Source organism: Lissotriton vulgaris, chromosome 1_1 (genome assembly GCF_964263255.1).
Source record: "Lissotriton vulgaris chromosome 1_1, aLisVul1.2, whole genome shotgun sequence".
NCBI lineage: Eukaryota > Metazoa > Chordata > Amphibia > Caudata > Salamandridae > Lissotriton > Lissotriton vulgaris.
Window position 1 is genome coordinate 1,413,094,639 of NC_141685.1, and position 17,173 is coordinate 1,413,111,811.

Here is a 17,173-nt window from a genome sequence, read left to right on the forward strand (position 1 = left end):
CTTTTTAATTAGCAATCCTCTTGACAAACATTTTTCTGTTTTCCCAAATACTTTCAACATTTTACAATAGTTTGTAGCTTGAAGCTATGCTGGATTTGAACACAGTGCATTATTTCGCAATCTAGTATTTAGGTCCAAAAAGTTCACTTTTTTATTTTTTTTCATTTTGGACGTCGACCAGAGAAGGAGTCATGCCAACCTCCTATGAAGTGAACCGTCAGCCCATTTTCAGATTCTTTTAGATTTTTTGTAGTGATGGTAATACTTTTATTGCTTTATTTTGCTTTCTTTAAACTTTCTACCTTTTTGATTCATTCCCCCTTCTCCTCACTGAGCAGGTGGGTGAGTAGCAGTGGATAGAGAATAGTTTCAATTGGCAAACTATTGCTACAGGTAACATTTTTTCTTTTGCAAGCTAAATCACTTCACATATTATCATTGATTATGGAGCGGTATTAGATGTTAGTAGTGGAGTAAGTGTGGGTGGTAGACAAAAGATGTTTTAGATCCTTCTGTCCAGACTCTTGATTCACAAATCTACTCAATAGCTTTTAGGAAGGTTTGCACAGAAGACCATGTTGCAGTCATGAATAAGTCACTGACAGAAATGTTTGCTTAGAAGACTAATGTTGCCTCCAATTCCCTAGTGTGCTGCACCCTTGTGTCAATTATCTTTGGCTTTGCCTACCAGTGAGAACATGTTTAGATAATTTGAATTAACAACCCTGCAATTGTTTCCTTAAAAAATGGGAGCCTTTTGTTTGCTGCCCCACGTAAAACAAACTTCACATTTTCCAAGTGACTACTCACCTGCATGCATGTATGTATGTTAGCTCACTTTAAATCTAGTGCATTTATCGTTTTTCTGCTTGTGTTTTTGGTTATTGCATAAAAGGGAGTACCTGAACAGATTAGTTCAGATGAAAATTTGAGAATCTTTGGAATAAACGGAGGGTCATGGCTACGCTATACTTGTGTTTTTATGGATAGGGTTTCTGAAAGCGTAAGGCCTGAAGCGCATTGACTCTACACAATGTGGTGATGGATTAAAAAGGCTGTTTCAGAGTGAGGTAGTTGAGATTTACCGTCTTCATTGGCTCAAAAGGCTGTTTCAAGAGCAGTACTAGCACCAGATTTAGATATGACTTTACATAGGAGCTGGGGCTGACATCTGTAGGCAAATTCTCTTTGTTTCTTCTATGAACCTTTTGTTCCATCGTGTGACAAAAAGATTCTTCCCTTAAGGCCCCTGAAGAATGAGATTATGGCTGACAAGTGTAACTAAATATAGGAGTAAGATAGTTTACAGACTAGTAGGTCCATAAAGTAATTAATGGTTGTTTCATCTTCTGTTAAATGTATTTTGTTCACTATTGTATTAATATAGTACACTTAGCTACATCACACCACCTATGATAGGCCATCTGGATTCCTTTAACAGCACCATACATCTGCCTGGTAGGCCTAGATAGCTAAATTCAAGGACTTCAGAAGTCAAGATGCCAGGTGGAAGTTTGTTGGTCTTAGGTGACGCATTTTTCCCCTGTAAGGGAAAGAGGTTTAGGAAAGGTGCTATTTTAATTATCCTATTTCCTTCAGATCTGAATACCAGTTTTGGCAGGCCCATTGTGTGTCTGCCAGAATGTTTACCGGTTTGCATTTGGTGATCACTACTGGTATCAGGGAGATTACTGGAAAGACGGAGGCAAATGTGCTTGATCAATTTATCAACTGAACATTCCCTTGGGATTTGGTGGTGTGGAAACCTGGTTGTGGAGTTTTGGTATTTTGTGATGGTGTGTGCTAAAAACAGGCGTAGTTGGTGTTTTCTCCAGGTGTGCAGGATTGTGAGTAACACCCTTTGTTCTAGACCCCACTTGTAAGACATTACTTATTGACTGATCATCCTCTCTGCTTCAGACTTCTGCTGTTCTGAAAGAAGTACTGCTATTGTTAGCATGTTTTTGGACATTCCTACTCTCCTAACTTGGATAGGTTGTGGTATTTTGTTCCCGCCTGCTTGTTGAGGCAACATGTGGTGTGTTCTCGGTTTCGTTATGTCCAGCACATTTGTGTAGGCTACATGTTTTGCTGTCTACTGTCCTCTGATTCTGAGGTCTCTATGTGTGCACATCACACTGTGTAAGATGCATCCAAGGTGACTGTCACATTGGGGATTGTTTGTTTGGAGTCTCTGCCTATTGTTATGTTCTTCACTGTCCAGCACTGTAACTCTTTGTGCAACATATTTTTGACAACCACTAAATCATCCCAATCCCCTGTGACCACTGGTTCTTAAAACACTCCAGTATCGGTTTCATATGTAATATGGCAAATGGTACTAGGGGAAAGCAGGACTCCATATGCACTCCCAGCTCTTGTAATATATGTGGGAAAGGACCTCTTTTGACATGGTTAGCCCCTACTTTGTGCCTGTTATTTGATGTGGTTTTGATTGTAATACACAGGGTTCCTGCCAACCAGATCCCCTGTGCCAGTGCTTCTTCCCTTAAAATTAACCACAATTGGTACTTTTGCCCCCTGTAAATCCCTAGTAAGTGGTACCCTGGGTACCCTATGCCCGGGAGCTTAAGAGGGTCCCCTGGGACCCCCTCATTAGGCCCATGCCACTTCCTTTGCAGTTTGCATGCCCTTATGCGTTGAAAAACAACAAAGTCAACATGGCACACTGCCTGAGTGCCATGGCAGCTAGCTCTGCCTGCAGGTATAGGCAAGTCACCCCTCTAGCAGGCCTCACAGCCCTAATGCAGGTTGCAATATACCAAAGGTGAGGGCATATCTGCATAAGTAGATATGCCCTCTATGTTATTCTGCATTCAGACTGTCGGATGTCTTCCTCTTCGATGTTGAAGAGTCTTTCGAAGACAAATCGGTCGGCAAACCGTGTTAGTTTCTTTTTTACCTCGCCCGCTTTTGACGTTGAAGTATCTTTTCCTCGACTGTCTTTCAAAGTCTTGGATGTTTCAGGAGTCTTTACAGCTGCGGTGTCCCTTTCAAGGGATCCAAGGGCATTTTTATCTGTGGTTGCAACTGCGGTCATCGAGTGTTTCAATGCCTGGGCGCTCTTCGAGGATTTTGAGTCCAATTTTCACAACTCAGTTAAGATCTTCGAAGATTCTTACCTCGATTCGAGATGTCTTTTTACCACCATGTGACTCAACAGCAACAATCTGGAGGTCTACCTCCATTTCACCTTATGATCCTTCAGTGATGTTCTCTTCTTCCTCACTTGAGAGTCCTAAATCTCGTCTCAAGGTCATTGGGGTGAATACTGAACACATGTTGCCGTGCTCACTTCGGTGATCCACCTGCAGGCAGAGGTTGCTGACCTGATGTTTGTCCTTCTGAGCAAACATGTGATGGCAGTTTTTGCAAAACTGGAATGAGGTCTTCTCCTTCACCAGGTACAGGGAGCCCCCTTGATCTGTATATATTACACCAAAGTAAGGTATAGTAAGCACAGAGAACTGTGAATCCCCATAGGCTTACAGAGGCTCAAGTAGATAATACTAAAAGCTACATCTGTGGTAGTGTGGTCGAGCAGTTAGGCTTATCAGAGAGTAGTGTTAAGTATATATTGTATAGACTCAGGTAACCTGGAAAGTGAACCTTACGCAGTGTAAGGTAACAATCTCGAATCCTCCATGTGCGATGAAATCGCTTTGTCGATAATCACAAAATAATCAAGATGTACTCCGGTGTATTTAGAATTTATTGCAACTGGTATTCAAAATCATATTACGTCATATGATGAACCGTTTATCATTGATACATTTGAATCCGGAGATGGATGGAATCCATATTAATAACAAAGTTCCAACATAGTAGAATCCGTAAACTCAACAACAGATGTGTCCCCAATGCATTTTGAGCAAAGGCTCTTCTTCAGGGGGAGAATTCTAAAGGAAAACCAAAATGACAAAGTATATATCGCTATTCAGGAGCGGGAGAACATGTAGATGAAGGGTATACAAACGACTGGAGGGTGAACAGAAATGATAAAATGACAAGAGTGCCGGAAGGTGACCGGTGGGGGCAAGAATGGCTAAAGTTGCAAAGTGATACTAAAGTGAAATAGCATACAGTCGGAAGAATGAGTGGACTGTGAGGGGTGAAGGCACCAAGTGTGTAATACTGCGACGTCAATACTCTAAAAATAACGTGAACTGCGGAGGTCTGTGGCATAAGTGATCTATCAGAACTGTGACTTTCGAAATACATGCAAGGCAAAACAAGGTGACTCCAATATTGACCCCAGTGTTCTGAACCATATTCACCGTCTGAAAAGGCGAGCGGGTTTCAATGTGATAACTGGTGATGAAAACCAGGTGGAAACTGGAGCAGCACAGCAGTTAACCTTACCGCAAGGTAAATGAGTCACGGGCAGCTCTGTTTTAGGGCAACGGGTCGGCGTCTTGGAGAAGCGCCGGTAACAGTGAGGGTGTTATGAACGCGCTGACAATGGCGATAGAACGAGGACTGTGTAGGCTAGTGCTCGGAGTGAGGAGCGGCAAGTGCTCGCTGAGGCGGAGTCAAGTGGGGAATAGTAAAGTTGAGTGAAATATACAGAAAAAAAGCACAGAAAAAGGAGTGCAGTATCAGAGGGATACAAGAAAAAATTATATAATTCAACAGTCTGAAAATGAGAAAGAAACGAGTGAGAATAAAGTGATAAAATTAGAAATATGAGACCCAGGTAAAAAACAAAAAACGCGAAGGAAGTCAGAACAAGATAAGGGAATTGAATACAAGAAGTAGAGATTAGGAAAGTCTGAAACAAACAGGGTTAAAATGGTGCAAATCAGATAAGCAATAGAGGGGCAGAGCGCACAGAGAACAAATGTGTGGGTTCTGAAAAGGATAGCTAGTGAATAGAAACGAAAGGGTATGAAGGAAAAGTGCAGGGCGGCAATATAACGAGTGGAACGTGCGAATAAAAGGGTGAAGTTCAACCAAGCTGGGAGCTTGACAGAGATGGGAGCCCGGAGGGCATCTCAAACCAGAAGGGAGGCATTCCTTTGCTTGCTACCTGTAGGGGGACATTGCTCAGGTAGCTATGCCATCACCTGGCCTCACCCTGCCTTAGGACTTTGAGACCTGTAGAGGTGTGACTTACCTAGGTCACTGGCAATGGTTGGTGGGCATGGCACACAGGGATGTGGGCCATGTCGACTTTGAAGTTTGGACTGCAACAAAACACTGTCTGCAATTGTAGTGTGTGAATGTGTTTGGTGAGGGGCCTCCGAGGGTGGCACAAATGCTGCAACCCTTAGAGACCCTCTCTGGTCACAATGCCCTTGGTATCACTGGTAACGTTTACCAGGGACTTACATGGGAGCCAGAGGTGTGCCAATTGTGAAAATAAAGGTTCAGTTTTCAGAAAGAAGAAAGGCACTGGAAACGTGATTGGCAGGGACCCAGGGCGTACGCCGTCAAAGTGCATCAGAAATCTGGCAGAAAAAATGGAGGGAGTTACTGCAACAGAGCCCCACTTTCCAACAACATGCATTTTAAGGATCCGTTGATACAAAACGTTACCCTTTTCATTAAAACACTTCTCCTGCACTTTCTTTCGGTGGTTCCTTCACTCCAGTCGCCTTTCGGCGAGCTCTCATGATTTTTGGGGAAACATTTTCTTACACTTGTTGGAGTCTGGGCGTGCATCCAGACCCAATGGCGGAGAAAAAGAGGAATTTCGGACCCAACCACTAGATGGCGGAATAATTCACAACGAGTGAATTCCAAAAATATTCAATCTGAAAAACTAGTAACTCTGGGTCAGGTTTATGTCCAATCTCCACAGGAAGTAGTCCTATAGGGGATGTAGTCACCCCAGGGGTAAGTAGTCCATTGTCTTCTGTAGGAGAGTGACACTTGATGGCATGATCACCCTCACTTTTTGCCAGGTATCTGATGTCATTGCACAGGGTTTCTGACAAACCAGGGCCCCATGCCAGATCTTTTTACCTAAACTGTACAATTGTTCCCCAATTGGCAATACCTTTAGTACCCCCTGTAAGTCCCTAGTAAGTAGTACCCCTGTACCTAGGGCAAGGAGGCTAAGAGGTTCCCTAAGGACTGCAGCATTTATTGTACCACCATAAGGGACCCCTCACCTCAATCATGCAGACTGCCATTGCAGGCTGTGTGTCCTGGTGCAGATAAAAGTGAAAACATAACTTGGCCCACATCCCTGTGGGCCATGCCTGCAGATAATGCATGCAGTATAAGAAAGCCACCCCTAAAGCAGGCCCTAAGACAGGGTGCACTATAATACATGTAAGGGCATATCTGCATGAGCAAATATGCCCCTATGAAGTCTAAGTCAATTCTTAGATATCAAACGTTATCACAAGTTAACAGGGAAGCCATTTTAAGTAAATGTGCTGGACACTGGTAAAAATGTTTTCCCTAGCTACAGGATAGCTTCACAGAAATATATGGCATTTGATATCAAACACCTTTTATTAATTTATAAAGAGGTGGAAGGCGCACGACCCTCTGCACATACGGGCATGGAGTTCCTCATTTCAGGCATGGGCTAGGGCAGAGGGGACTGCCTTCGGGACGAAACGCTGGGGTTGAGGAAGGAGCCTATAGCGGCTCACTGGGTACAGATGCTCTGTGCGTTACAGCGGCTGGAAAGGGAAGGCCACATGAGACAGGTGGGGGAAATAGGTAATGCTCACGCAGGCGGATGTATGCCACAGGCTGTTGTACTGACGGGATAACAAAAACAAAAATATGTATGGAGGGTCAAGGGGAATATTTAATGACCTGTCTGTTCACACCCCTACTGTCAGAACAAAAGACACATAAAAGAGCAGACCAGGTCTATAGGATGGTGTGTCGCCATGTCAAGACACTGTGAAACCATGAAAAGTGTGTATGAGCGAATGCTGTCAAAGACATAGGCTCGTTCAGCTTGAGCAATGAAACTGATGTTTTTACTTACAAAGCAAAGGAACAAAAACTGTGGCAGCTCAAACCATTTGTGCATGCATAACTCCCTCCTCCTTACCTTTGCCCCCCCACCCCCCACAGAACCCTTATATGCTCCTCATCCATAATCGTGTTATAGTAGTCGCACCCGTGCCAAGGTAGGGTAGGAGAAAGTGAGACCAGGCTATCCCGTCAGTACAAAAGACACATAAAAGAGCAGACCTGGTCTATAGGATGGTGTGTCGCCATGTCAAGAAACTGTGAAACCATGAAAAGTGTGTATGAACGAATGCTGTCAAAGACATAGGCTTGAACAAATCCCCTCAGCCCACCATTGCGGTGGAGTTAACGTCATGTGGGAGTTTGTTGATCATTCAAATACCACATCCGACCATGTATTGCCGGTGCGGGAGTGAATGTCAATAGTCTTAGCCATATTGTCTGTGCTAAGTTGGAATAGATAGAAGTGCAGTGCTCTGGTGAAGGTGACAGTAAAATTGACTACATAGACTATAAAAAATTTAATGTGGGTTAGTATGTGGGTTGACAGTGGGTTACTAACACACGTTTGTTGGGTTAAATGTGTGGCTGAAGAAGGCTGATAGCCAGAAACCGGTCCTTGGATGCTTGATTCCGGTCTAGGAAAGACATGGCTTGGTAGTTCGGGCTGGACTGTTCCCATGAGGCACAGGGTCAAGGCTGATTCGCATATGGCCTTTGTCTGACCTAGGGTGGTGTGGAGTGCAAAAAAACGATGGATTTAGGCCCAGATCTTTGTACTGGGGTGAATGTAAGACATTGTTCTGCATTCTGTCCATCAACTGTGTTTTTTGCAATTTTCACCCCGAGTGGGCTGGGTATGCTCCAGACGTGAGTCCCAGGCTCTCCACATCACTGGAGTTAAGCTATCCAGGCTGAAGAAGGCTGATAGCCAGAAACCGGTGCTTGGATGCTTGATTCCGGTCTAGGAAAGACATGGCTTGGTAGTTCGGGCTGGACTGTTCCCATGAGGCACAGGGTCAAGGCTGATTTGCATGTAGCCATTGTCTGACCTAGGGTGGTGTGGAGTGCAAAAAAACGATGGATTTAGGCCCAGATCTTTGTACTGGGGTGAATGTAAGACATTGTTCTTCATTCTGGCCATCAACTGTGTTTTTTGCCATTTTCACCCGAGTGGGCTGGGTATGCTCAGACGTGAGTCCCAGGCTCTCCACATTACTGGAGTCAAGCTATCCAGGCTGAAGAAGGCTGATAGCCAGAAACCGGTCTTGGATGCTTGATTCCGGTCTAGGAAAGACATGGCTTGGTACTTCGGGCTGGACTGTTCCCATGAGGCACAGGGTCAAGGCTGATTTGCATATAGCCATTGTCTGACCTAGGGTGGTGTGGAAAGCAAAAAAACGATGGATTTAGGCCCAGATCTTTGTACTGGGGTGAATGTAAGACATTGTTCTGCATTCTGTCCATCAACTGTGTTTTTTGCAATAGATGCACAGCATGTGAAATTCAGATAAGGATTCATGCAGCAAAATTGCCAGTGCTTAGTAACTGACAATCTCATAACTTACTGGCTAGGACATTGCCTCTGGGTTTCAGGGTCTTTTTTTTTTGCACACAAATTATCATCTAAATAAATCGAAAGATTAAAACGTGTTTCTGTCTTTAACCACATGGCTGCTAGGCGTTTTCCCGTCCTGCGCTGAAAAACCACAATCACCATAATTCATGACGAGCTGGCCTTGTCATCCGCGCACGGCAGGTAAGCGCCATGACGAGCCCAGCTCGTCATTAGCTTCGAAGGGCTTAAAAGAAGAGGTTTTAGTTATTTCAAACAATTAGACGTCCACCAATGCGCCTTTCTGTGCATTCATATTTGGCATTCCTTCTCCTACCTCGCCGCCAAGACCTGGAGCACCCTCCCTAGCCACATACGGCAGACCCAAGACCTACTCCCCTTCAGAATACTCCTCAAGACCTGGCTCTTCGAGCAGAAGCAGCACCCCCCTCCCCCTCCCCTCAGCGCCTTGAGACCTTCACGGGTAAGTAGCGCGCTCTACAAATACTCTGATTGATGGATTGAGGGCTCCTCCAATCTCAGATTCTTAGGTGCCCTGTGTGCAGCTCACCCTCAGTCATTAAAAATATTCAGCAATAGTTTCATCCCAGACAGGACTCAAAACATAATACATACATATGGCGATAGAAATCACTGTAGATGAGGGAGTTGTTTATCCGTGGTCAATATGTGCATTAATAAATGTTAAGGAAGTTCCTGAAGCTACTTTAATAAAAAGGTGTAATAATAAATATTGTGTTGAGATCTCATTTTCTGCATTGGTGCTCAATTGGCGAGGTCCCTGCACCCATGCTCTTGAAGAAAAGGCCTGCGACAGCCAGCATCCCTGTTCATGAAATATATGTAGCCTAAGCTTTCCAGTAACTCTTTCGAAACACCTTGAGATTGTATACATTAATTTACCTCATTGCAGGATGGGCCCAGTGAATGAGAAGCATCACAGGCACACGGCTCACAGCCAGTTCCACTAGCCAATTTCCAAGTGTTCGGTGCACAGCGATCACAGTTCAGGCCAATCACGTTTGGAAGACACTTGCACTGACCAGTTGTTTGGTTGCACTGACAATCATCTCCACTGCAGTGTTCCTGCACAGTACCCAGGTAATTGCAAACACACCCTGGAAAGAAAAGATGCAAGAGAGGTAAACTAAGGAGAGAAATGCTAAAAAGAGAACGAAAGCAAAAGGTTAGAGGATTAGTCAGAGAAGAGAACAGTGAAAATATGTTTCTTTCTAGGACTGCAATGGCTAAGCCTCGTAATTTGCAGAAAATCTAATTAAAGAAAGCAATAATACAAATGAAAATCACACATTTTCAAAAATATTTTTGCAAACAACTTAGATACACATGCTTGCACCATGAGCATATAGGTACTGTGAGGCATTTACTAACAAGTAGGTAATCAGAAGGTTGGGAGGAGGATAGAGGGTCCATTCATTACCCCAGTAACAGTAATCCAGTAATCAAAGAGAATGGACACTTGATACTACTTAACCATTGGTTAAGATGGAACACTCTCATAAACGCGGTGTTGTACGTGCGGTATTGCAAATGCTACTTACCAGTATGCATCTGTTCTTGGCATGTAGGGCTGCTGACATTCATATCTGTGCATAGATCGCCGCCTAGTGTTGGGTCCGGATGATTGCACATTATTGTCCTGGAAGAGTCTTCGAAGTATCACGAGATAGGTGGCTCCTCCCCTGGACTACAGTGCGCATGGGCATCGCCTCCATCCCCAGATTGTTTTTAGCCATTGGCAGAGATGGAGTGAAGTATGTGAGTGATGACCATGCTATGAGCATATATATATATATATATATATGAACGGATACTGCAGCTGCTACCGGCGCCGGGGAGGAGGGTGGGCGATATGAATGTCAGCAGCCCTACATGCCAAGAACAGATGCATACTGGTAAGTAGCATTTGCAGTTCGAGGCATGTGGGCTGCTGAATTCATATCTGTGCATAGAATACATAGCAGTCCCTCCATTAGCGGCGGCTGCCCGTGCCAGCTGCAGCAGTCTGAAAAAGTGTTTTGAGAACAGCCTGACCAACAGCTGCCTGCTGTTTGGAGTGCACGTCTACACAGTAGTGTTTAGTGAAAGTATGTGTGGTAGACCATGTGGCTGCTCTACAGATATCTTCTAAGGGAATGTTACCTACGAAAGCCATAGAGGCCCCCAACTTCCTGGTGGAGTGGGCCCTCGGTGGGATAGTGAGAGTGCGCTTAGCTTTAGCGTAACAGATTTGAATGCTTTTCACGATCCACCTAGCGATCCCAGCTTTGGAGATAGCGTTTCCCTTGTGGTGTGTGGCAAAAGCAACGAAAAGCTGCTTGGTTTTGCGAAAATCTTTTGTCCTGTCTACATAGTACATCAAGGCTCTCTTAACGTCAAGGGTGTGGAGCATCCGCTCCGCCAGCGTCTCTGGGTTTTGGAAAAACACCGGCAACTCAATTGTTTGGTTGATATGGAATTGAGATACAACCTTGGGTAAGAATTTAGGGTTAGTGCGGAGCACAACCCTGTTAGCATGTACCTGGAAGAAAGGTTCTTGGATGGTGAGCGCCTGCAGCTCGCTAACCCTCCGTAGCGATGTAATTGCTACTAAGAACGCAACCTTCCAAGTCAGAAACTGAAGCTCACAAGAGTGCAGTGGCTCGAAGGGAGGACCCATCAGTCTTGTAAGAACCACATTGAGGTTCCATTCTGGAGCTGGTGGGGTCCTAGGTGGGATGACTCTCTTGAGTCCTTCCAAAAAAGTGCGATGCCTGACCCCTTGAGGTGCCTCTGGAGTTGGAGCGGCGAAAGGAACCACTCCGAAACTGCTGAGACTGGAGGGCCCCCATAGACTTGGCAGTGTCTATCTTTTTTCATCTTTTCCAGCGTCGCATCCACCTCAGGGCCAAACAGGTGGTCAGGATTAACTGTTTGGTTCAGTATTGTTGTTTGAATATCGGGCTTGAACCCCGAAATTCTAAGCCAAGCATGCCGTCTAAGCAACACACTGGTGTGGATTGCCCTGGAGGCTGTATCGGCCACATCCAGCGCACATTTTATGGATGCGTTTGTGATGAGCTTTCCTTCCTGAATCAGCATTTCTCCTGCCTCCTTGTACTGGTCAGGCAAGTGTTGCAGTAGTGACTCTAAGGTGTCATAATGAGCCCTATCATAGCGTGCAAGTAGGGCCTGTGTGTTTGAGATTCTCCAAATATTAGCTGCCTGTGCAGCAATTCGCTTCCCTGAGGCCTCGAAGATTTTGGACTCTTTGTCTGGGGGAGGAGCGTCACCAGTGGTCTGCGAGTTCGCCCTCTTCCGAGCGTTGGATACAACCAACGAGTCCAGTGGCAAGTGTCCCTTGATGTATGTTGGATCCGAGGGCGCTGCCTTATATTTTTTGTCAATGCGAGGGTTGATGACACGCGCCCGGGTGGGCTCCTTGAAGACCTCCGTTGCGTGTTTCAGCACCCCCTTAAGCATTGGCAGTGTTTTGACTGACTTTTCGGCTACTGAGAAAGTGTCAAATAAAAAGTCCACATCCACAGGGTCTGAGTGCAGCTCGACATCGTGGTTAGCCGCAGCTCTCTTGATTAGAGCGTTAAAGGCCGCCGAGTCCTCCGTCGGCGATGTCTTGGCCGCAAAAAGCTGCGTGTCCTGGCTCGACTGCGGGTCCTCTGGGTCGCCTCCGGCCGACCTAGGTTGGTGTTCCTCCTCCGGATCCGAGTACGCCGGGTAGTTGTACTCGACGTCCTCATCATCAGCATCGCCTGCGGTGGAACGCGTTGGCGAGTGTTGTAGGGCTTGTGGAGACAGAGGCTCTATCGGAGCCGAAGATCCCGCAGAGTCCCTCTTATTCTTCAGAGGGATCCGAAAATGTTCCAACACCGGCTCCGTGGTGATTTTCCTCTTGAGGAGAGACAGTTTCCCAGTATTGGCGTCGATGATGACCTCCTGACGCTCCTCATCAGCAAGTGGCTGGAGCCGAAGCTTCGACACCACCAAGGCTGCTTTTGGTGTCAAGACCTCCTTCGATGGCTCGCCCTGTTTCGGCGCGAAAGCCTTCGGCGTCGACTTTGGCGGCAGGGTAAAGCGGATAGGCGTTTGCGCCTTCGCAGGCTTTGGCGTGTGCTTCGGCGCCACGTCGTCCGATTCGGGAACCACATCGTCCTTCCGTATCCGCTGCAGGGATTCCCCTACCTTCTTCGTTAAGGCCGGAGAGGGCTTGACCGGCTCGAGCGATCTCCCCGAGCCGGGAGTCGGTTCGTTGAAAGGCACCTTCTTCGGGGCCGACACCTCACGCGCCTTGTCTCCAAGGGCCGGCGCCGGCCGTGCCTGGGTTGCGGCGTCGCCTTGACGCTTCTTCGGAGCCGTCTTCGGGTTTTCGACCCCGACCGTCTTCGGCGCTGACGCAGCCGCGTCAGACAACTTCGCCTTCGGCGTCGACCCCGATGTTTTCGGGTCGGCCATTTTGGCATGGCTCTTCAAGTCGGCCATTTTCAATTGTTTGGAAGTTGACGCCTCCAGACCCTTCTGCACCACCGCACCTTTCACTTTCGGTTTTGAAACCAAGGAAGCGTGGCCCGATGGCTTCACTTTCGTTTTCCTGGACGGGAGTGTTGCCTTAGAAATGTCCGTGACCGGGCCCGGAGGCGGGGCTGCTGGACTTATAACAAGGTCTTGGGTAAGGCCCGAAGGCGATCCCTCGACCTGGGCCGCATGAAGGGGATTGACCCCTGAGTCTGGTTGGGGATGCTCCTCCTCCGAGCTATCCCCCACAGTGGCAATAGCCCGATCGTCGTCCCCTACCTCGTCGGCGACTTCGTCAAAGTCCTCATCACCCGCGTCGTAGGCATCCCCTTCGGACGCGGGACTAGAGTCCGAAACTTGTACGTCGTCGTCGTCTCCAACAGATTCTTCGAATATGTTGTCTGGTGGGGGCGCCGGGGTAGCCGATAACTGGGCCTGGAGTCTAGCGGCCCGACGAATCTTGAGAGTTTTCCTGCACCGGAATTTCGAACACGCCATGCAGCTGTCTTCGTCATGGGCCGGTGACAAGCATTTATTGCACACGGGGTGCACGTCGAGGTGTGGATATTTGGAGTTACACACCGGACACTTCTTGAACGGAGTCCGCTCCATAGCAGAAGTGTAGAGTAGGCCCGTCCGCGCCGAGAGCACGCGGAAGGGCAGCAAGAGTTCGGAGCTGAGAGTCAGACAAGAAACCCGAACGAAACTATACCGACGCTCAGCCTAAAGACCTTGTGGTCTCGAGTAGAAAAGTTGAACAACTATCGGTTCCGACAGAGGGAACCGAAACACATCCGGACCCAATGGCGGAAAAAAACAATCTGGGGATGGAGGCGATGCCCATGCGCACTGTAGTCCAGGGGAGGAGCCACCTATCTCGTGATACTTCGAAGACTCTTCCAGGACAACAATGTGCAATCATCCGGACCCAACACTAGGCGGCGATCTATGCACAGATATGAATTCAGCAGCCCACATGCCTCGAACATATCTTTCTTCCGCCCCTCACACGCGTTAAGGCATTTGTCATTGAGTGTTCCAAAGACGTGCTATATGCCAAGCCTCACCCAGAGGCAACCTCTGGCCCAAGTAGCAGTGTCCAGAGATAAAAAAAGGGGGAGGGAGGGGCACCCAAAAATTATGTAAAAAACAAATACTGCACCAATGGGGAAATTTTAATGAGAAGGTGAAGTATAGTTATTAAAAAGGGGGGTCGCAGTATCACTGGAGGTCGAGTTAATGAATCTCCTTATACCTTGGTATCTACAACGTCAACATGTTTCTGCTCCATATCGCCCAGCCGGGTCTACGGAGCATTCGTCAGGACAGTACAAAAACACATAACAAAGATATTACTTGCACAATTTGTGTAGTAATGTTGTTCCAAATGTAGTTTTGTCGGAAATATTCTAAGAAAAAACAGAGAACATTTTCTGTTATGGTGCATATATGGAGGTCTGTGTCTGAGAACTAACTCATGGGTGACTGTGTCTGTCTATTTAGGCTGTGGTGACTTTAAGACAGATTTATAGTAAATGAATAAGGCTTGTATGTCATAAGTACAGAGAACATCGGTAAAAAGCTGAGGTTTTGTAAAAGCAAATTACACGAATGGTTAAATAGGGCTTCATAAAACATTCTAATGTGTAACATATCATAATTGCGGCTCAAATGACATGTTAATGGCTACCCTGAAGTTAAATGACATTACGATTCTTTATAGAGAAAAAGTTTTTCTCTCGATGTTCTTACCTCTTGAAGTAACTGTATTTAGCTTCAACAGGCGGCAACAGGACTCTCTGGTCCCAGACTAGAATGGGAAGGTAACTTTTTACCGATGTTCTCTGTACTTATGACATACAAGCCTTATTCATTTACTATAAATCTGTCTTAAAGTCACCACAGCCTAAATAGACAGACACAGTCACCCATGAGTTAGTTCTCAGACACAGACCTCCATCAGTGAAGTTCTCCAACACGTTTGTCCGCAGAATGCAATCTTAGTTCTGTTTTTGCACATAATCCTTTCATAGCAACCTCCATAAAGCTGAGAAACTATGATAGTGCTATATATGCACCCTAAACAGAAAATGTTCTTTGTTTTTTCTTAGAAAATTTCCGACAAAACTACATTTGGAACAACATTACTACACAAATTGTGCAAGTAATATCTTTGTTATGTGTTTTTGTACTGTCCTGACGAATGCTCCGTAGACCCGGCTGGGCGATATGGAGCAGAAACATGTTGACGTTGTAGATACCAAGGTATAAGGAGATTCATTAACTCGACCTCCAGTGATACCGCGACCCCCCTTTTTAATAACTATACTTCACCTTCTCATTAAAATTTCCCCATTGGTGCAGTATTTGTTTTTTACATAATTTTTGGGTGCCCCCTCCCTCCCCCTTTTTTTATCTCTGGACACTGCTACTTGGGCCAGAGGTTGCCTCTGGGTGAGGCTTGGCATATAGCACGTCTTTGGAACACTCAATGACAAATGCCTTAACGCGTGTGAGGGGCGGAAGAAAGATATATACCGCACGTACAACACCGCGTTTATGAGAGTGTTCCATCTTAACCAATGGTTAAGTAGTATCAAGTGTCCATTCTCTTTGATTACTGGATTGCATTTACTAACAAGCCAAGATCAGGGGTCTCCGGGGGCATGGCTTCGCTGAGTAGTGGAATGGCAGCAATCTAACGCGGCTTCGCCGGCCGAGCAAAGCAAATCCGTAATTAATTCGTCCATCGCATCTGAAGACAGGAAATAAGTGTGGCGGAAGGTGTGGGAAGAAGCTGGCGTGCCCCGTAGGAGGAAACCGACGTTCTGTGCCCTGGAGCGGCTGAGAGACAGACAGCGCTGATTGCAAGGCTGAGCTGCGACCTGACGGCACAGTGAGACCGGGAGCTCTGGTGGCGGCGGATGGTCGGAGCTTGAGGCCGTGAGCGGGGCAGGTGGAGGCCGTTAACGCTGTGAAAGACTGCGACGGAAACCCTGCATTATGTGCACATAGAGGAGGCTGTGTGGGCGCTGTGGCCGTTAAGGAGACGCTTTGAATGTAGTGCGTGCGGCAGAGATCGGACAGCGGAGGAGCTGAGCGCTGAGCCTGGGGGCCGTTATCGGCAGTCTGGGGAAGGAGCACTGCACGTGAGGAGAGAGGTCGAGGCGCCGACTGGAACGTGCATGCATGAAGAGACCCACTTCCAGTGTGGCTGCTTTGGGTTGCGGACCTCCGCAAAGATTATCCAGACCTGCGAGATTCCTAGCTGTGGCCGCCCTTTTGTGGACTGAGTACCTGGCTGCCTCCAAGTTGTGCAATACGCGCCTGGGCGGACGGAGTGGCGCGTTGAGGAGTGGTGAGTGAGGTGTGGTGCCGGATCGTGGATCAGACCCTGCGTAGTGAGTCAGCAGGTACCACTACTCATAGCACGAATGTGCGCGTGCCATATTTATTTATTTTGAAGCTTATAAAGCGCGCGGCTACCCCCAACGGGGGTGTCCCGGCGCTGCAGACAGCGACTATGAATAATGGTGGCAGCAGCTAGAGACTGGAAAACAGCCAGGTTTTTAGTTTATTCCGGAACAGTGATTCTGATGAAGTCAGCCTAAGATCTAATGGGAGGCTGTTCCAAAGTTTGGCGGTCCCTACAGTAAAGGACCTGCCCCCCCCATTCTGGACCGACGAAAACGCGGGGTAGCAAGAAGGCGGAGATTGTTAGATCTGAGAGCTCTGATTGAGTGGACAGGCTTAAGCCTATTTTGCAGGTAGACTGGGAAGCTCGTAATCAGCAGAGGCAGTGGGAGCTGTGCGACACTGAGCTATGGCCACCCTGTGTAGCGGAGACTGATCTGGATGAAGAGATAGTGGAAGGGAGCTATTGAGATACACAAGCCTGTGGATCCTGATTGCTGGAAGAGGGGTCGGTGAACTGAAGGAAAAGGCTGATCTCCCCCGTGGTAGGAGCGCAGAAGTGCACCCATCCTATGACTGGATAGACTGTGAGGAGGCTCACAGTGTGATTAAAGCGGGTTGCACGGAGAAGCGTGACATTGTTGATTGCCGCAGAGATCCAGACACTGGCTCCACCAGAGACATATAGAG

At 47.0% G+C, this 17,173-nt stretch overlaps 1 protein-coding gene across 1 annotated transcript in view; it reads right to left on the reverse strand.

Annotated features, from left to right (window-relative positions):
- Positions 1-17,173, reverse strand: part of LOC147750619 (laminin subunit beta-1-like) — a 308,945-nt gene that overhangs the window by 111,893 nt on the left and 179,879 nt on the right. The window contains exon 22 of the mRNA XM_086967210.1: positions 9,443-9,657. Coding sequence (XP_086823336.1) covers positions 9,443-9,657 — 215 coding nt within the window. The remainder of the gene's footprint in view (positions 1-9,442; positions 9,658-17,173) is intronic.